This window comes from Populus alba, chromosome 17, assembly GCF_005239225.2.
Source record: "Populus alba chromosome 17, ASM523922v2, whole genome shotgun sequence".
NCBI lineage: Eukaryota > Viridiplantae > Streptophyta > Magnoliopsida > Malpighiales > Salicaceae > Populus > Populus alba.
In genome coordinates this window covers 4,340,669-4,360,616 of record NC_133300.1, presented here as the reverse complement: position 1 = coordinate 4,360,616, position 19,948 = coordinate 4,340,669, and the positions used below count along the sequence as shown (strand labels likewise).

General features: G+C 34.5%; 4 protein-coding genes, 1 non-coding gene and 1 pseudogene across 8 annotated transcripts; 1 reads left to right on the top strand and 5 right to left on the bottom strand.

Moving 5' to 3' along the window:
- The first annotated feature begins 467 nt into the window (after positions 1 to 467).
- Positions 468 to 1,329, top strand: LOC118038594 ((S)-8-oxocitronellyl enol synthase CYC1-like; annotated as a pseudogene).
- Positions 1,316 to 3,141, bottom strand: LOC118038548 (uncharacterized). 3 transcript variants are annotated; one of them, XM_035044928.2, is made up of 2 exons: positions 2,623 to 3,141; positions 1,316 to 1,586 (listed from the first exon to the last, which is right to left on the bottom strand). In XM_035044928.2, exon 1 carries the CDS (start codon positions 3,053 to 3,055, stop codon positions 2,672 to 2,674), a length of 384 nt encoding a protein of 127 aa, XP_034900819.1. In that variant the 5' UTR covers positions 3,056 to 3,141; the 3' UTR covers positions 1,316 to 1,586; positions 2,623 to 2,671. The 3 variants fall into 3 exon arrangements, with proteins under 3 accessions (XP_034900819.1, XP_073261609.1, XP_034900818.1); XM_073405508.1 differs by having other exon boundaries at positions 1,316 to 1,561; XM_035044927.2 differs by having other exon boundaries at positions 1,316 to 1,553; positions 2,623 to 3,140.
- Positions 3,142 to 4,103: 962 nt separating this feature from the next.
- On the bottom strand, positions 4,104 to 5,313 carry LOC118038549 (tetrapyrrole-binding protein, chloroplastic). Its single transcript, XM_035044929.2, has one exon. It carries the CDS (start codon positions 5,080 to 5,082, stop codon positions 4,291 to 4,293), a length of 792 nt encoding a protein of 263 aa, XP_034900820.1. The 5' UTR covers positions 5,083 to 5,313; the 3' UTR covers positions 4,104 to 4,290.
- Positions 5,314 to 5,827: 514 nt separating this feature from the next.
- LOC118038550 (ASI1-immunoprecipitated protein 1) lies at positions 5,828 to 8,028 on the bottom strand. Of its 2 annotated transcripts, none has more exons than XM_073405479.1 (2): positions 6,411 to 8,028; positions 5,828 to 6,274 (listed from the first exon to the last, which is right to left on the bottom strand). In XM_073405479.1, the coding sequence occupies exons 1-2, from the start codon at positions 7,014 to 7,016 to the stop codon at positions 6,128 to 6,130; spliced, it is 753 nt and encodes a 250-aa protein (XP_073261580.1). In that variant the 5' UTR covers positions 7,017 to 8,028; the 3' UTR covers positions 5,828 to 6,127. The 2 variants fall into 2 exon arrangements, with proteins under 2 accessions (XP_073261580.1, XP_073261579.1); XM_073405478.1 differs by having other exon boundaries at positions 5,828 to 6,280; positions 6,411 to 8,005.
- Positions 8,029 to 10,421: 2,393 nt separating this feature from the next.
- On the bottom strand, positions 10,422 to 10,493 carry TRNAT-UGU (transfer RNA threonine (anticodon UGU)). Its single transcript has one exon. It is a non-coding gene; the product is annotated as a tRNA-Thr (tRNA).
- Positions 10,494 to 11,810: 1,317 nt separating this feature from the next.
- Positions 11,811 to 15,496, bottom strand: LOC118038551 (serine/threonine-protein kinase-like protein ACR4). Its single transcript, XM_035044932.2, has one exon. The coding sequence runs from the start codon at positions 14,685 to 14,687 to the stop codon at positions 11,919 to 11,921; it is 2,769 nt and encodes a 922-aa protein (XP_034900823.1). The 5' UTR covers positions 14,688 to 15,496; the 3' UTR covers positions 11,811 to 11,918.
- Between the last annotated feature and the right edge of the window lie 4,452 nt (positions 15,497 to 19,948).

Here is a 19,948-nt window from a genome sequence, read left to right as displayed (position 1 = left end):
ACGAGAAATATTTTATAGCTCAAGTTGTTGACCTGGTTTAGATGTCCACCACATGGAAAGTAAAAGGCACATTATAGCACATATTTGACTATGTTTAACTATTCTAAGAAAAAGAAAAAAGACTAAATTTAACGAATTTGACCCAATATTTAAGCTAATGTTAAGGGTTGGTTCAAATTCAGATGGAGCCCAATTTGCTCATTACCCAATCTAAAAAGAATCCCAGGACACATATCGGATTCATTTTTATTTTCTAAGCAAAACAAAATATGCAAGAGAGAGTAGTTGTAAGCATAAAGCATGCAAGAGAGAGTTGTTAGGAGGAGAAATTAAGTTATTTATAGATCTAACTTATCTTTTTAATGTTATGACTATGAGCATACCACTAGGCAAATCATATAATCTCGTTTTAGGAAAAACTAGTTTACTGTGCTACAAGTCGTAGCTTAACCTGACAAAACTGTAAACATCTCCATGAACTCCACCATGCTAGCCAATGTGCTTAATGCACTCAAATCAGCTACTCTTTCACGACTCAAACATATTACTTTGCAAACATGCACCGAACAATACTTGGGTCTGATATTGGATCCTTCACTTGAAGGCAAACTTGTCCACCAGGTGCCACCTTTCAAAGAGGACCTAGATAGACTCCCCCACCCCAATTTCTATTGTGCCTTAGAAGACTTGGTTGCATCAGATTTTCCTTCTATTACACACCCAGTTCATCGCTGGTTGATCATAATAGGTGCTTCTTCAAGAAGAGTGGGCATCATATTGCTAACTCTATCTGTCTATGCCACTATCTGTCAATACCAAGGGTTACCATTTCGATACCCTGGGAACAAATACACATGGGAGCACTTCTGTGACATGTCTGATGCAAGGGTGCTAGCTGAGCAACAAATATGGGCAGCGGTGACTGATGGAGCTAAGAATCAAGCCTTCAATTGCACAAATGGTGATGTTTTTACGGGGAAGAGTTTATGGAAAGTCTTGTGTGAGGTCTTTGATGTTGGATTTGTGGCCTATGAAGAGAATGATGAGAAGTTTGATTGGCTGGGGATGATGAAGGGTAAAGGCAAACTGTGGGATGAGATTGTTGAGAAGTATGAGCTGTTATAGACTAAGATGGAGGATATCACTTGTTTCAAAGCACTTAATGTGGTTTTGAATTTCAGGTTATGAGTAGAGAATTTGAAAAGTAAACATGTCTGTAGCATGATTATGAGTAGAGAATTTGGGTTTCTAGGGTATGCTGATACACATAAGAGTATTCAAATGTGGGTGGGGAGATTGAGAGCCATGAAAATCATACCACGAAGATGATGTCCATTCCATCTATACTTAGCTTGTTAGTAATATAAGATAATCTTTTCTCAAAGTAAGAGAAATAATAAGAGTGTAACAAATGAAGCAATGGTATTCTTATTTTTTCTCCAAGTCCACATCTTTCTTTACACTAATTTCTATAATCCTTGCTCCTTGCTCCTTGCTCCTTGCTCCTTGCTCTCCTCTAGTCCTTTTCCCATTTATTTCAGCAACCCATGCACCTTTTCATCTGTTATAAGGATGGCAAAGCATAACTAATAAAGGATCCAAGTAGAGACAAGAAACGTTAGTAGTATCACCTGGCAACAGACTCAAATCTTCTGGCAAAGGATCATCGAGGAATGTTACTAAGATAAATTTTAACACTCAAAATGCAAAAGTAGTAAGCAAAACAACGCCATTAAGGTTTAATTTCAGCTCAATAGAGGAGTTCCCCAATGATGATAATCAAAGACAATATGGCAACTACAGAATCATGAGCTTGGAAAGTAATGAAAAGGTCAACAAGACTTGAAGTTTACTTCCAAAATATATCATGTCTACACACCTAGCATTACTCAATTTACATAACACCAACCCACTCCTCCATGCCCACCAAACAAGCTCAGGATCCCAAAACCCCAATCGTGATCAAAATTGTATCATAGAAAAATGGCAATCCAGCATTTACCATGGGAATGATTTCAAACATGCAAACAATTCAAGCATCACCAAAATACAAATGTTGCTAGTAATCTAACAACCAAAACTACACTTACATTATTCAGATAAATCCAAAGCCTACCTATTTTCTTACCCATATCAAAACAACCCAATTAAACACTCCTAATTGCCCTCGACCCCGGATACCAATCGACACTAAGCATACCCTTGTCTTAACATCTATTCTCCAAAACACACATAATGTTTTTTTTTATCTATGGTCATGAAATGATAAATTCGGGATTAATACCGAACTAATATATAATGTTACTGGTTTAGATCATGCTAAAAAACAATTGCAAATTAAATGACAAGCTTAACAATTTGAGTAACTTTTAATCTAAAGGTGGATAATTCATTTGTTTGTATAGCTTTACATATTAATAATTGGGTAAAAAAAATATAGACAAAATAGTAATAAAATTGTAAAAAAAAAAAAAAAAAAAAAAGCATTCTCATGTGATAATTATTCCATCATAATCTACAATTCTTAAATCAAATCGATTCAAATTAAAGAGGAAAAGAGAGAGAGAGAAGAGAGAGAGAGAGAGAGAGAGAGAGAGAGGAGGAGAAGTAGAAGAAAGGAACCTCTCCTTATCAAAAAATGCATGCTCGCCAATCAAATCCTGACCGTCCATCAAACATGACCGATCTCTCCCAGCTTCTCAGCTCCATCAACTACAATGCCAACGCGTTTCACCGAATCAAACAACGGTAACACACGCTTTCTATAATGAATCGGCCTTGACAACTCTTCGTTTAAATCAATATAGATGTTACTAACACCAATTCCCTTTAATCTAAGACCTAATTTCTCCCCGACGCGCGACGCCGCTTTTGAGTCCCAGGATTGGCGAGGGAAGCGAGAGAGAGTGGAGTTGCGGTAGTGAGAGAGGAAGGATTCTTGCTCAGCGGAGGAAGCCATGGCGATTATTGTGGAAGTCGTCGGATTTGTTACCTGTGCTGTTATTTTCCGGCAGGACAGGACTAGCCGAAGGAGATGTTGCTGATTTCCTGCCATTTTTGCTTTTTTATTTTATTTTTATTTTCAGACAGAGATTGGAAAAGAGGAAGGTGCTGAGGTTGTTGGACTTGGGTAGTTTAGAAGCGGGTTTGGGTTTGGGCTAATTCATGATAATATAAAAGTATTAATGGGCTTTATTACCGGCCCTATATCCTGACAAAATTGTTTCTCAGCGGGTATTAAATATAGTTACGAGGTTCGGCCCAGCCAATGACCCGACTCCAGGTATTTATTTCAGCCATTATTTTTAAATAGCTAGTTTGCACCTGCATGAGAATCTTTTATTTCTGTTTAAAAAAATTCACAAGTTATATTAGATTATACTGAATAGATATATATTTTATGATATTAAAAAAACTTTGTTGCAACTAAAAAATGCATAATTTTTTCAATTCTTTCTTTCATTTTATTTTTCTAACTGAATTTTAAAACTCTCAAAAGCACTTTTAACAAAATTTAAATTTTTTATATCTTTTTTCTTTACTTCAAATTAATATTTTTTTTATATTTTTAAATTATTTTGATATGTTGGTGTCTAAAAATAATTTTTTTAAAATAAAAAATATTATTTTGATATATTTCCAAATAAAAAATATTTTAAAAAGTAAATACAACTATGTTAAAAATAAAATTAATTTTTTTATTTTTTATTTTTTTTTGATGGAGTGGGGCTCAAGTACTTGATCACAAGTAAATAAGCAATTTCTTGGTACTCATCAATGGCAACATATAAAAGGTCACAAAACCTCCTTCCCACTTGAGGATATATGATTTCATAGGAAAAAGACAGGCAAAGATACAAAGAGGTCGTTTGGGATTGAGGTGTGACCTGTTTTTGAAAAAATTCAAACTTTTTTTTTTTTGCTAAAATTGAGTTCGGTTTGTACTTTCTGGATCGTTTTGATGTGCTGATATCAAAAATAATTTTTAAAAAATAAAAAAACATTATTGGCATGCTTTTCGGCACGAAAAGCTATTTGAAAAGCAACAGCTACCACACTTCCAAACACCCTCAAAAAGGGCAGGCTCCTTGCTGCACCAAATGTAAAAACAACAGGGCATATTCTCAATTATATATTTAATATTTGCCCTCTACATAGACAGAAGCATGGAAATATATTTAAATAAAAAAGATGCAATCAGTCAACAACTTTCTTTACATGTACATAGAAGAAAAAAAAATCCAAATCCCATCTCTGTTGTTTACTGATCATTTGCTTCGAATTTCTTAGTCAAAAGCTGTAATCTGTCTTCAATACTCTCTTGCTTAATGGAAGCTTTGAGCTATCCCTTAATCCCTTTAGCCCACCATTTTCAGTACCTTCAACTTTATCTCCCTCCCCTTCTTCAATATCTACCTCAAAAGCAGGATGATTAAGGATGTTTTTGAGCAACTGTGTCCCTCTGAGTGCATTTGTCAAAGGCAAGTGACCTTCAGGAGTACCTTCATTAAGATCCCAAATGAACTCGTTAGGAAAAGCCCTGTAGTTGTATTGCTCAACCTCGGTGTCAAGCTTCTTCATCCACCCAACTTTGATGAAGAACTTGGTGAAGTCTTTGTTAGCTTTCAGTTGCCATATTCTTTTCTGAACACTGTATCCAAACTTGTTGTTGCTGTGATTTTTCCATAGTTCGTCGATGACTTTAAGGTCTTCCTCTGAGATAAACTGGACCTCGGAGAAGAAGACATAGCCACGCGTTTGTGCTGCTTCACCAGCTAGAACAATGAGAAGTCGGCGGGTTTCTTCATCGGCCTCGCGGAAGTTTTGGTTCGAGAGATGTTGCTGGAGTAGGTCAAGGGAGTCGGTTTTGGAAGTGGAGGGAGTAGTAGAGGTCGTGGGGGAGATGGAGTAAGCGGTGGTGGTTGTTGGGGAGGAGATAGAGAGGGAGAGAGAAGTGTCGGTGTCGATGGCGATGGAGGTGGTAGGCTTGAGGAAGAGTGAGGAGGGAGGGGTGGTGTCTGAGGGATGGAACTCGAGGAGGGATGGATGGAACTTGAGGGACCGTAAAGAGCTGGTAGCCATTGGAGATAGAAAGAAAAGGGTCTGAAAGCTGTGGAATCGTCAAGGTGATGAAAGTAGCAAGGAGGGATGTGATGGCTTTGATGGAGTGTGGGTTGGATTTGTGGTGAGAGATGAGGAATTTGTGAAGAAAGAAGATGTCATCAAGTGCAATACAGAGGTGGATTTTGATTGGGTAGATGCGGGTGAGGCTAGATCCCCCCATCTCCCCTCTCCTATTCACAAGTAAAGATGGGAAACTATGTTTGCGACCATAAAACAAAGGACAAGAAAACAAAAACAAAAATCAAAGTGCCATTCCGGCCTTCGCCTTCAACAAGCACGTTGTGCTAACACATGGTGAAGGCATCGGGAAATATTTGACTAAACTTTCCTTCAGAAATTGCAGAACAGAGAAAAGTTTGGCTTCAGTTGATGGATTTCATTTACTCATTTCAATTTGTGAATGCATTGCTGAAAACTAACATTTGAGATCACATTAAGGAGGAGCCAATCCCTGATTAGTTAGAAAATGATCATGCCACTGCTTTCCAGGGGCATGATTAATCCATTCCCAGTAACTTTCCTTAAGGTCTCTTACAAATTGTCCCCACAGCCCAAACAAGGGCTCTCACTCAACTTGTAACAGCCAAAAAGAGGGATAGAAAGCAATTTCAGTTAAGAGCAACAAATACCACTTAAGAGCAGTCTTAAAGGAAAAAATAGCAACTATAGAGAAGAACTTAACCTCATGATCCCGACCAAGCAGTTTTGATAAGTGGATGATGATCTTACTACATATGAAACGCAAAAGCACAGTTAAAAGATGAAGTTCATAAAGCTCCATCTGTATCAGTTACCCTTCCTCAAATATTTAACTACATTAATCCAGAATGACCAAGCTAATTGGATTTACACTTCTGATGTCTAAAAGATGGACCCGAGCAGGATTACAAAGCAGGTAATGCATCCTGGTATACAAAAATCTTATCTTCATGTGGTCCGCACCGAGCTAATTAGACTAATGTATGTCTTATGTTTTGTAGGATCTCTACTGATTCAGAACTAATCAAGAATCGAAAGCCTTCATGTTGTAAAACTTTGCCAAACCAGGAGCAGTTCCGTCAGACACGACATTATCTATTATGCTGAATTTCTTATAATTTGCTTTGAGGGTTTCCTCTTGCTGCTTTGCAAGCTTCTCTTCTTGGGCCAGCTGTTGCTGCAAATGAGAATCGCAATTTAAAAGAACATAAACAGCCAAAACATAATAAAAATCTACTCTACACGAAAAACATGCAAGCATCAAGCAAGTAAACTGAAATTCAATGGATGCTGTCACATGAACTTACCTGGAGCAAAAATAAATCTTCAGCAGCATGCTTTCTGACAAGACGCTTAATTTTACTTGCCACTTCAAAATCAGGGTCTTTTCTGTCCACCCAACGGCACTGTATCCTTCTACCAGGCTTGATTGGGCGATCATCAAACATCTCCACTTCTGCACGAAATGCTCTAGCAGGCCGAGGCATCCCAGACATCATGAAGGGGAACTGGGTGATCTCTGAAACAACAGCTTCGGCTTGTCTAAGACACTCCATTTCCACTAAGGCACAGCATGGGATATTTTTGGGTCCTGTGTAGTTCGGGATAAACTGCACATTCTTCACAGTCCCAAACTGACCTAGAGCTGTTCTTATGACAGATTCAGTCACTTGTGGAGAAAGGTTGTCAACGTAAACAGTACGTTTCACCTTCTCCAGAAACGCAGCATAGTCTGCTACAGCTGTGGAAGTAGAATCCATATAGGATGGTACACTCAACCTATAACAATACATCCAAAACCTAAACAAGTTAGACATTCCCAGTTTTTCAGTCCAAAAACACATTCCATCATAATTAGCCTTTACAACTAAAGTCATACCAATAACATCAAATTCATAAATCAAATAATACATAAATATCAGAAATTAAAAATCAGATGAACTTTTTCCACAATAAAGCTTCCAAAGTTTTGAAAGACTGATATAATGATGTTGCCACATGCTCCTATCCTCCTTGATTGCTCTAAATGTCATTCCATACAGTTTATTATTCACATCATCAACAAAAATAGACCCAAACCATAGCCACATAACTGGAGACTATCTTCCCATTATCCAAACCTACAACTTGATTTATCAGTCCAACATAAAATTCAGTTTCATTGCTGTACTCTCCAAGAAATCGAGACACGTGCTATATTCATAGATATAACCACACAAGAACGAAAGAATAGTACGGCGTATCAACAGCATAGTAACCATATCTAGAAGGAAAATAGTAGAACCTATCTTGACCAAAACCCACCCACCATGAATTTTGCTATTGGGAATCAACACAAAAACAACCCACCAACGTTGTATCAACAGAATGAATAATGTGGAATGCTAAGGCTGAAGTGACTGTAACACCTCATTTTAAAGCGAATCACTTATGCACCTCCCAAACCCACATGAGAAAAATATGAAGAGAACAGTACAGCATATCAACAACATAGTAACCACAACTCATTACTAGCAAATGAAAAAAAACCATATCCAAAAAGATATTAGCAAATCCCTTCTACACAGCCTCAAAACTATACGACCAGAATCCACCCACCATGTATTTGCTATTTGGAATTTTAAATACAACATAGAATCAAATCAACTGAATTCATAAACAAATTCCCTTGTTCAAAACTTCACAGTTATCAACACAAATTTTATCAAAGTGATTTGGAATTTCATAGCTTTAAGCTATCAATGAGTTCATAACTATCAGCAGTACATTAAATTACATAAAATTATTTTTAAAATAACAGTAAAAAAGTTGAAATTTTTCTTCGCTTTCAGCGACTTTCTCAGAAAACAAACAAAAACCCTAAATTTGGAATGGCCATACCTGGATCGAACGATCAAATTGAAACAGAACTAATGAAGGTGAGAAAATTTTGAAAGGGAGTTAATCTTTTACGAGAGTGAGAAATCAATTGGAAAAATAAAAAAGAGAGCCCCGAATCAGGGAAGTAGGCCCAGGTTTTTTAATTTGGGCCTTCCGAGCCTTGATTATTTTGTTAAAGATCGAGCTCTGCTCAACCCAAAATCAGGGTTGTAGGCTGAGCAAGTTCACAAGAAGGTAGGGAACAAAGATAATATATATTTTTTTTTAATAAAACAAATATCATTATGATTTTTTTAATAAAAATACCCAAACTATATTTTTATTAAATAAAAAAATCTAATTCAAAAAAGAAATTTAGCTTGTGCTAGTGCTTAAGTTGTTGAAGGACTAGATTAATCTTCAGGTTAATTTAGAATTGATGAAATTAAATTTATAACTATGAGTAAAAGATTAATGATATTATTTTTTATTATAGCTATAATCTGGCACACGGGATAAATCAGGTAGCTCAAGTCAATGATTTATTATTATTATTATTATTATTATTTTTTGTGGGGCGAAGGAAAGGAGAAAAATCAAGAAACTATGAAGGCCTAATATACAAGATGCCCATCGAATCTCCCTAGCGGTGTGACACGTAGACGATCTCTGGACAAAAGATCCTTATTTAATATTTATAACAACAAAACCCGCCCGTTCGGTGGCTGGCTCGGTTTAAGGTCCGGTTTTTTGTTTTTAATTGGGTTATTGGGTCTTGATTGAGTTAGTCAGGTCAATGTTTTTTTAAAAAAATCAAAACAATTTTGTTTTAATAAAAAAACAAAAATAAATAAAAGTTAACAGATTTGCGACCGGATCGCCGGGTCACACCTGGTTTTTTTTTTCTGTTATTTTTTCTTCAACCCAGCCCGGTTCCAACCCTGAGTCAGCTGGGATCTAGGATGGCCAGATCCCAAATAGACCCACCAGACCAGGTTTCAAAACTATGATAAAGCCAAACTTGTGCAGTAATGAAACTTCACCATGAGACGGAGGGCATCATTGGAGTTGCAGACAAGGATGTTTCGGGCGGTTGATGTTGGTCCTCGTGTGCTTGGTATCTCGGTTGATTTTGTTTTTTAAATTATTTTTATTTTTTAAAAAAATATTAAATCAATGTTTTTAAATAATTTTTAATAATTTTGATGTGTTAATATATAAAAAAATATTATTTTAATATATTTTAATTAAAAATTAATTTTAAAAATATACCTCATTTTCAAACATAAACATGAATGCGACAACAACAACAACATGAATCACAATAGAAGGATGACTAGGAATAGCTAGGTCTGTTGCAAGATTACACATGTTAACATTAACTAGTGTATTCATCAGTGTTTGACAATAAATTAATAATAATTTTATTTTAAATATATGTAAAAATATAAAACATAATTTTAATTGTCTTCTACCTGGCTTCGTTGCTAGACTCAATGTTATTAGGTTTATGACCGAACCAGATTTAATAGTCTTGAGTTTGTCATCACATCAAAATAATACAAAAATATTAAAAAAGTATTAATGTTGGGTAAGCCGGACCCAATAATTTTGAGTCTAATTGCGAGCCCCAATCAATAATGTTGGGTCTCATGGTCAAACCAAACCCAACAATACTTTGTTACTAATAAACTGAAAAGACAACACCCATAAAGTTGATGCTAAAAGTAAAGTATAAACTAATGTTTCATAGATTTAATTGTACCTTAAAATTATATATTTCATACTTTTTTATTTAAAGCCAATGAAAAAAAAAAAAAAAAGAGTCAAAGAAAGGAAAAGGTGGAGATTCAAATCAAAATATAGCCGGTAACCTATGTCAAATTTAAAAAAAAAATAAAGATAAAAGATCATAGAATAATATTGCATCAAATAAGTTTTTGGAATGCTCTAAATGATCAATACCAACAAAAAAATCTTTGAAGAAGGTTCAAGCATCTAACATATATATTTTTATTTTTTGGAAAACAATTTCACCAATTACTTGTTCTATCATATTTTTTTCACAGTAGCACATTTAGTTTGTCACCATAGATTATGCTTACCTTGTTTTTTATTACAAGCAGTTATGGGGCTTGTTACGATTTTTTTTTGTCATTCAACAGTTATTGAGATCTTTATTTCTGTTTAATATATAAAAATTGAAGTTAAGTTTGGCTGGCTAATCCGATATAATATGATGTTTTTTATAATGATATTGAATGTATTTTATGTGTATCTCATGATATTGAATTACATGTATAATAAATAAAGTATGAATATTTAAAGTCTTTATTGTTAAATAATAAATGAAATATAGATATAATGAAAATTGAAAACCCCACATATGAACGTCTACGCCTCTACGGGATAGTCGTGCACTACGATGTAAAAGTACGCAAAACGACAGCTAAATAAAATGCCCCCACGCAGGATCGAACTACGGACCTTCAGTTTACAAGACTGACGCTCTACCACTGAGCTATAGGGGCAATCTTTGGTCATGCACTAATGAAAGATATAATAATTAAATAATATGTTATGACACTTCTTACCACCTCAAAATATGTAAACATTTATTTTTATAGATACACACGTTTATGATACCAATTCAGACCGTGAGAGTTTTGTTCATGTATGATTTTCATAACCCATTTAGTTGTAACTGTATTTCCTGTTATCTATGTTTGACTGCATGTCGAGCTATCTAGGCATCAAACTGCATGAATGCATGGGTCAAAAGGCAGCACTTGCTTTGATATTTCAAAATGAAGCCACTCTCAACCTTGCTGAAGTTGACTAACAGGGATTAAGCTAAGGGATGCTCTTGTAAAACAGGAGGACTGAGTCTTGTTTGGTATTTCATCATATTAGTCTCCAGGAGGGGAAGGGAACTGTTCATGAAGGATGAGAGCACATTTGCTTATGCAGTTGCGGCTATGTTTTAATTACAATGCAATTTGCAGCCGTTTGGTAATGAAAAAAAAATAATATATTGTTTATGGATTCCTCTTTTTATTTGCGTTGAATAAAGAAAAGTGAGGATTCATTGATTTTCTTGCACTGTTCAATAGTGCAATTAACATAAATAGTGTACATTGATACACTGTTCTCTTGCACTATTCACTTAAAAAATAGTGAATAATGCAATTCACTTGCATTACGTGAATTGTATTTTTTTTTAACATTTTTTTTTAAAAAACTAGTTTAGAGAGAATTTTATACCTGATAATATTTTATCTAATTTTATTATACGCTAAAAAAATTATGGAAACTGTAGTTCTTGTCAGATGTATTTCGTACGTAATGGAATTGTAGATGGTTTCATGGAATAATAAAAAAATATTTTATATAAAGTATGATTTATTTTATGATGTAATAACAATAGTTAAATCCACAATATTTAAATTAAAAATCATCAATATTAATATATATTTTTTAAAATTATTTTATAATCTTAATTTTATAAGTATTTTTGACCAAACACATTAAATTAATTTTGTTTCAACCTCAATTTCAACCACAGTTTTAACCAAACACCTATTTTTTCAAATCAACCTCAACTAAAAGTACTTTTTATAAAATAATTTTTTTTTCAAACCATAACCATAACAGCTACCGCAATACTAAATACACTCCAAGCTGCAAGCCAGCATGTGGATAGAGCATAAGCAAAAACATGTACCTTCTGAAAGTGTCGGAATGAAGAACCATCTGATTGTAAGAATTGAATACATAAATTGCCAGCTGAAAGTTACAAGATAACAAAGTGATTGTCATGCTGATGGTAGAGGTAGAATCACTTGGTGTTCCAGAAAATTACCCTTTTTTTATATATAAAAAATTTATTCTACAAGAAACCAAATGCAAACCCAACAAACCACAACCAGGAAATCAAAATGCTTCAGGCACTCATTTCAGAAGTTATGCTGCAAGAACAATCTTTCTTGAGGTGAAGCAGGTCCAATCTCTTCCTCCAAACTCCTCAACCCATCCCCGGCGTTTGCAACATAGCCTAAATTTCTTGTTGAGGTTTTACCATCGACATCTGCATCGGAGGCTGAAGACTTTCTCCCTTGGGAGGAAGTAACACTAGGAAAAGTTATCCACGACGGCGCTCGGAACTCGATCCTTTGGTCTTCTCCTTCTACAACATCAGTTTCTGAGACCGCTGATCGGTTTGAAGATCTTTGAGAGGATTTCTTGTGCAATCTACTGCTTCCAAGAACAACTTCGGTTGGCAATATTGGTTGGTCATGACTTGGACTGCCCATCAGTTGTGCAAGGGCACGTTCCAAAGCTGTTGTTACTTTATCCATGGATGGCCTTTCCTTCCCCCTCATTCTGACACACTTGCAAGCCACATTTGCAATCCTTTTCAAAGCTTCAGGATCGGAGGGAGGCTTCAAAACTGGGTCCAATATGGCTGATATATCTCCTGCTTTGATCAGGGGAACTGCCCATTCGACTATATTTCCTTCTTCGTATTGCATATCTATGGCCTTTCGGCCACTGAGGATTTCCAGGAGTAACACGCCAAAGCTATAAACGTCGGATTTGGTTGTGAGGTAGTGAAGCCTATAGTACTCAGGATCAAGGTAGCCAAGAGTTCCTGCAGGTAGCTCAGCCAACGGCGAGCTACTATTAGCTGGCCCTAACAAAGAAAGGCCAAAATCAGACACTCTGGCGTTGTGTTCTTCATCAATGAGAATGTTTGAAGATTTGATGTCTCGATGAATTACGGGTGGGCAAGCGTAACCATGCAAGTACTCAATTCCCCTAGCTGCTTGTACTGCAATGGTAACCCTTCGAACCCAATTCAATTGCTCTTTCAAGGCAGGGTTCTTTCCATGAAGATGCTGGTGCAAGGATCCATGAGCCATGAATTCGTAAACCAGAAGCCTTTCTCCACCTTCTTCACAATAGCCAAGCAAGTTGAGCAAATGAGCATGGTTTAGTCTTGATAGCAGATCAAGCTCGGTGTGGAATTCTTTCGAGTTTTTCTGCTTATCTGAACACACTATTGCCTTCTTCACTGCAACAAGTGTCCCATTCCTTAAAACCCCCTTATAAACACATGAGAAACTTCCTTTTCCCACTAGGGATTCTTCCTTGAATCCGCTGGTGGCCTTCTCAAGTTCCTCATAAGTGAACATCTGTGCCCTCCTTAACTTGATCTCATCCATGTAGGGGCGGATTCTTCCGTTATCTTTAGAAACTGAAGAACCGCTACCACTGTTTTTCTTGGTCTTTGATTGTTTTGCCGAGCATTGACAGTTCCTCAACCTATAGCGAACATACAAAATAGCAGTTGTTGTCACAATCACCACCAAGAACATAGCAAAGCCAATCTCCGCAATAATGACTGGCAATTGCAATGACCAAAACCTGTTCTTTTCTTTAGCATTATTGGAATACAAAGAAGAACAGTTTGAGAAGCATTCTGATGAATAACAACTGGAACAATTATAATCACACTGACGATCTGATTTCGAATTGCATTTGGTTTTCTGGTACATTTCAGCAGGACAACCATTACTGCAAGACAAGCAAGCACGGGAGCCTGGAGATGTGCACGGTGTGCTGGCACCAACAAATTCAAAGGAACCGGGAGGGCAAGGAGTAGTTTTGCAGAGTCCAGGTGAAACAGCTAGGGGAAGAGAGCTAGGGAACCCAAGACCCCAGCAAACAGGTTGGAGAGATTTCTCGGCAAGAATTCCACAAGTGAAGTAGTTTCCAGCAGCTATTTCGTAGACCTTAATGCCAGCAGGAGTCGGAGTGCTTGGCTTTACAATATAGCCCCAACAAATCACCTCGCGGTCGGAACTCTTGATTCCACAAGCATGGAACTTTCCTCCTACGACAGACAGCAGAGGATCACTCGGAGGCAAATCAACATTTCCTTGATTCAAATATGCTGCTGATATCACAGAAATCTCTTCTTGAAGGTCCAAGCTCCTTCCCCAACAGAAGGCTCTTGAATCCACCCCCTCTAGAATCCCACAAACATGATATCCACCAGCTGCAATCTTTTGAAATCTCATTTCTTGAGGAATCAAGCTGATTACACGGCTACTAGCCTGATCACCCCAGCAGAAAACAGTCCTGTTCTCGGAAAACAATCCACAATTAAAGTCAGAACCAGCTGAGATTGATTGAATCTGCCCATCAAACACATGGTTCCTTGTCATGTTGTAACCCCAACAGTCAACAAGAGAAAGGTTTCTACGCCTGCCTGTTAAAGGCTTTCTCAAACCACATAAATGGTAATCACCAGCACTGATTTCAACATACTCAGCCTCTTCCATCATAGGCTGAGGCACACCTGGTCGAAGATAGCCACTACTTCCCCAACAATACGGTCGGTTAGATTCCAACAGAAGCCCACAAACAAAGCCATCTCCAGCAGTTAGACCAATGAAAGGAAAATAAGCTGGAGTTTCATGGATTATAGCTGAATTTGATCCATAACAATTCACAAGATGAGACCCATCTGATTTTATGCCACAAAAGGCAGGACCTTTCTCACCATAAGAAATGGCAATGGAAGACATGGAGCCTAAACCTGAGACTAGCCACCATAAATCTGATAGAACAACAAATTGAACCACAAATCCACAATTCCGTTTGCTAGTCATCAAGACCCTAATAAGGAAATCTCTAACAGAATGGTTCCAATTCCCCATCACACCAGCCAAACCCCAAGATACATAGATATGAAATGCCACCAACCTGATGTTTTTTTTATGGTTAACCACCAACACTACATGTAGACAGGGACTTCATTGAGGAGGACTTGCATGTTAGCTAGCCTCTTAAACCAAGATGTAAAATTCTGATGTCTATCATTGTTCCACAACATAAACCAGCAAAGAAATGCAAAAATCCATTAAGAGCAACACCTAAACACCAAGCCATACTCCTGTTTTTGCACCCAAAGACCACAACACACTACCCTCAAGCATAAGCAACAATGGAGAAGAAAATGTGATGAACAACACAAATATACTTGAAGCTACTGATGGTCAACCAAAAAAAAACCAATATCCAGAATAAAAGAACTGGCTATCTTAACACAAGAACCTCTACAAACACAACACCTTAAGCTGAAAATCCAAGAACTTGTCCAGGTTTTTATCTCTATACCTCCCTGCTTTAAAAAAAGAACTTACCCTTTAACTGAAAGATAGAATTCTTCTGCAAGTTTTGGATCCAGAAACTTGCATTAGATCACATTTAGAGCCAAACCTCAGCTTCTTTCAAGTATATCTTCAACCCCACCTCATTTTTAGTAAAAAGGGCTTCTCTCTTATGCATGTGGGCTCCTGAAGAATGCCAACACTGCTTCAAGAAAGAAAGAAAAAAAAACCTTGAGGTGGGATGAGTTTGTTGATGATGGTTACAGGAGCATTGTGGTTTGAGGCGAGAGAGAGAGAGAGAGAGTAATAAATGTCCATAAAACTGCATCTTCTCAATACAGGCAGGTGTAGGTGAAGACAATAAATGAGGAAGTTAATGCTATATGATGTTTTTCATGCCTTGTTTACTGCACTCTATAGCTTTTGTCAAACCTCTTCTTTTTAACTCTTTCGCTTCTTGAGTCAAAGTGTAAAAACCACCTTCTTCTTCTTTGATAGGTTCTCATCTCATGCATGGCTTTGGCCTCCAATGAATATACTGTGCAGAGTTACGAATTTTATGTATAAGAATTCACTACAATTAGCATCCTCCAAAAGATTTTTCAATGATTATCATCATAATTATACTAACCGTCATAAAGATGTTATTATTGTCCAAAAAAAAAATTCAAGAAATCCTGCTTGCTATTAATAGTTTTTTGTTAATGACTAGTCAATTGTTTAAGTTGATAATTCTCATCTAAGTTTCAAATTTAAATTTTATATATGGGTAACGTACTTAGAAATAAAAGTTATTGTATTAACACGATCTGATAAACTAATCTGATAATTTCCCTATTCAACTCTTTACTCGGATTGAATTTCAAATCAAACTAGATAAAATTTAATGTGGCATGTAATTAATCTACCAAGAATGCTAACCAGCAACTCAATTTACTAAATCAAAGTTTGATTTGATTTTAAAAACTTAAATGATTTAGTTTTAAATTTTTTAAAAATATTTTAAAACAACCCAATTTAATGAAAACTCTACTTCTAAAAAATCCAAAATGTTCGTGAAAATATAGGTAAAAAAAAAATTGTTTCTGTTAATTCCATTTAGCAATGGGCTGAAATCAAAATTGAGGTGCACTGAAATATATAATTTGTTGTTAGAAAATAATATAAATTTAATAATTAGGTATTTTTCAGTGTGATAGCTTAAATGATTAAATAATTAGACTTTAAATCTTATTTTTTTTATTTAATTAAATTAACAAAATTAAACATAAAACAATAAAAGAAATTCATTTTTTATTAAAAAATTGAAGATGTCTTAGGGTTAGCCAGGGACCTCCCTTTGTTGCCTAAAATTAGGAAGGTTAGGTTAAAAATTAAATTTAGGTGGTTGGATAGTACTTGTACCTTTGTTTAGTCTTTAAAAGAATTAATGGGCTGTACTCCTCGTCCTAGACATAAGGGTAAGGATTATGATCTATATATATCTTGATTGGATTAAGGATAATTTTAATATTATTGTATGCAAATTGTTTTTTTTTTTTTAAATGATAGAAGTATTTTCAAATTAGTTTATGTATTAATTGAGATTTTTTTCCTCAATTATTTCAAAAACACATTTATGTATTTAAAGAAATTTAATTGAAATTGCAAAAAATTAATTAGAGAACACTAGTATTAACACCACCACCACCACCACCACCATTATTATTATTATTATTATTATTATTATTATTATTATTATTATTAGTAGTATATAAAAGAAATTCATAGGGTCATGTGATATGACAAGAGCACAAATAAGTCCCCATTTCAAGGGATATGCATACAGCGTAAGATGGGGATTTTGCATGATACCATCGAATTAAGGAAAGGGGCTAGCCAATGAACATTTATTAATTCATATCTTTGTTCTATTTTTTGTCTTGTTTTGGTGGGTTTAAGCTTGATTTTGAGTTTGGTTCGCAAGGAAGATTCACAGTTTAATTAAAAACAAGAGCCAATTTCTATTAAAAGAAGAAGAAGAAGAAGAAGTTAACCCTCGTATTTAAAATCTCAATCCAATTTAGACAAGCCAAAATATTTTCACTTCATGACTTGATCTAAACTAAATATCATGTTAAGTAGAATAAAAGTTGTCATATTCAAACTTGGTCAATCTAATCAAAATTTAATTGATACTATATGGTTTTAATTTATTTATTAAAAAAAAACTTGAAATAATATTGTTTTAAATCGACTTAAATCAATTTAAATTGATTCATTTAACTTATTACTCAAACTTCAGAGTCAGGTAATAAAGCAGATCAAACCAAGTTTTATAGCTTACAAAACAAACAAATAAGTAAATGTCCAAAAAATAAAGGTTAAGCTGCAGACTTTTCTATAGTTTTATTTTGTCTACTTGCTTCCTCTAGTTCTGTGTGCCTTGATATTTTTCTCAAACGGCTATTATTTTATATTACTTCTAATAGAATATTTAATCTTGTTGGGAGGATCAAATACCATAATCTGAAAGGTTAGCAGGCTTCAAGCAAACCCTAGCTGGCTAGGATACCTAGAAATCTCTCCTTGACCACCCCACAGAAGAATGGATGCCAAGAACGCAGCAACCTATTATAAGGTACAATGCAAAATAAATTCAATGAATTTTGAGATAAGCATCCAATATAATAATGTGTTAGATTCATAAAAATATATCATATCAATGTGATTAAAAAAGATATATTTAAACTTAATTAACATATAAATCGACTTGAAATACCCATAATTACCACTAAATCAAATCAATATTATTCAAAAGAAACCTAGTAAGCTTTTTGGAGCCCATGTTATGAGCTACACACAAGGGTACACATCTAGTAAATCATTAGAGGAAAAATCTTTTCATAGAAAAAGATTTGGACTGCGTAAATAAGTGAGAGAACTGCCTTTTGAAGCGGCCACAATTAGAGTATGTTTATAATGTAATAGCAATTATTTTTTAAATAATATTTTATATCAAAATGTATGTTAATAATATTTTTTTTTATTTTTTAAAAAATTATTTTTAACATCAACACATCAAAACGATTTAAAACATATAAATTATATTAAATTTTAATAAAATAAATTTTAAATTTTTTAAAAACACGGTTTACACGATGACCTCACTAAACAAAGTCCAGTAGATTCGTGTGCTTAGAATGAAAATGTAAAAAATTGAAGAGTTTTAAATTGAATAATCGGTTACATTGACCAACCTTGAGCCACACAGTTAGCTATATAAATTAAAAAGTCGACCGTCCAAGAAGAAGAAAAGAGTAAGGAACAGAAAACAACACAAGGGTTATAATTTTAAAATAGATTTCATTGTTATTAAACCCAGCTGCGAGTCTATTAGAGACCTGATCATTTTGGGATCTAGCTAGAGAATTGATCCATTTTAACTTTATTGATTCAATTAATCAATTAATTAACTTGTATTAATTGATTTAGTTAAAACCCAGGTTTTTTTTAAAAAAAAAACATACCATAATTTTAAATTTAAAAAGTTAAAATAATAATGTTTTGATTAATTTTTGATCCAGCGCGCCCGAGATATAATCATGTTAGGTACTATGCCTTCACTTGTTTTGGAAGCTATACGTTTTTTTTTCTTATTAATTTTAATTATTTGTTATAATATTTATGATTTTTTATGTTGCAGTTAGTAGAAACTTCAAGGTCATTAATCTATATTTAGAGTAGAGTCTCTTTGAAATTATAGAAATTATAACGATTTAAAATATTTTTATAAATATATTAAAATAAAATTTTTTATTTTAAAAATTATTTTAACAACAAAAGATGTGAAATATAATTTTTATTTTATTTTAAATAAAAAAAAAGAAAATCAATTTTTTTTTTAAAATACAGTGCAAACACTCCCTGGTAGTCTTCACGAGTTGTGATTTTTTTCAAATTTTCAATTATAAGATGTCCGTTTTACGTGTATTTCATATGCAAGGAATTAGAAAGGTATAAACTCCATGTATAAATAAATATTTAAGTGAACTGACTGAGCAGATGCTGAAATTTATTGACGAGGAATCTCCTACAGACTCAGACGTTGATGAAACTAAACATTAGCCCATAATGTATCCTCCAACCCTCAATTAGATCTTCAAACTCAAATTTTATTTAATTAGGTCCCTCACTAGGTAGCCATTTGAAACCTGATTATAATGTTTTTGAAAAATGAGATAATTTCAAAGTATTTTTTATTCAGGCATAAATAAAAATAATATATTTTTTATTTTTTACATCAAAACAATATGAAAATATAGTAAAAAAATAATTAATTTTAAATAATAAAAAAATCCAAATTTTTTTTGAAAAACATAGCTTTTCAAACACACCTTATTGGTCTCGCCCCACACCTCTCTTTTTTATTCTCCTTAAACATCATATTTTAATAAGCTATGATTTTTTGGGGGTTTGGATCCTTAGGCAGTCCAAATGGAATACTTTTTTTTTTCTCTTAATAAACTATGATTAATATATCTTTGTCAACACTTAATGAGCATCTAAAAACACTGGTGGAACTGACTCTAACAAAACAGTAAGTTTAAATGAGATAAAGTCGAGTGCTGAAGGAGCTAACTTTCAACTTGGAAAATCTCAAACCTTACCTATGTTGAGCTTCATATTTTGTCCATAGCAAAGCCCATTGGATTTTGAGCTTCATATTTTCTTCTGCCTTCACCAACTAGAAGGATAAAAGCCCAACAAAAACAAAAAAGAGGAGAAACCCCTCTCTAATGCTTCTTGGCATGTAATTTTTAATCCTT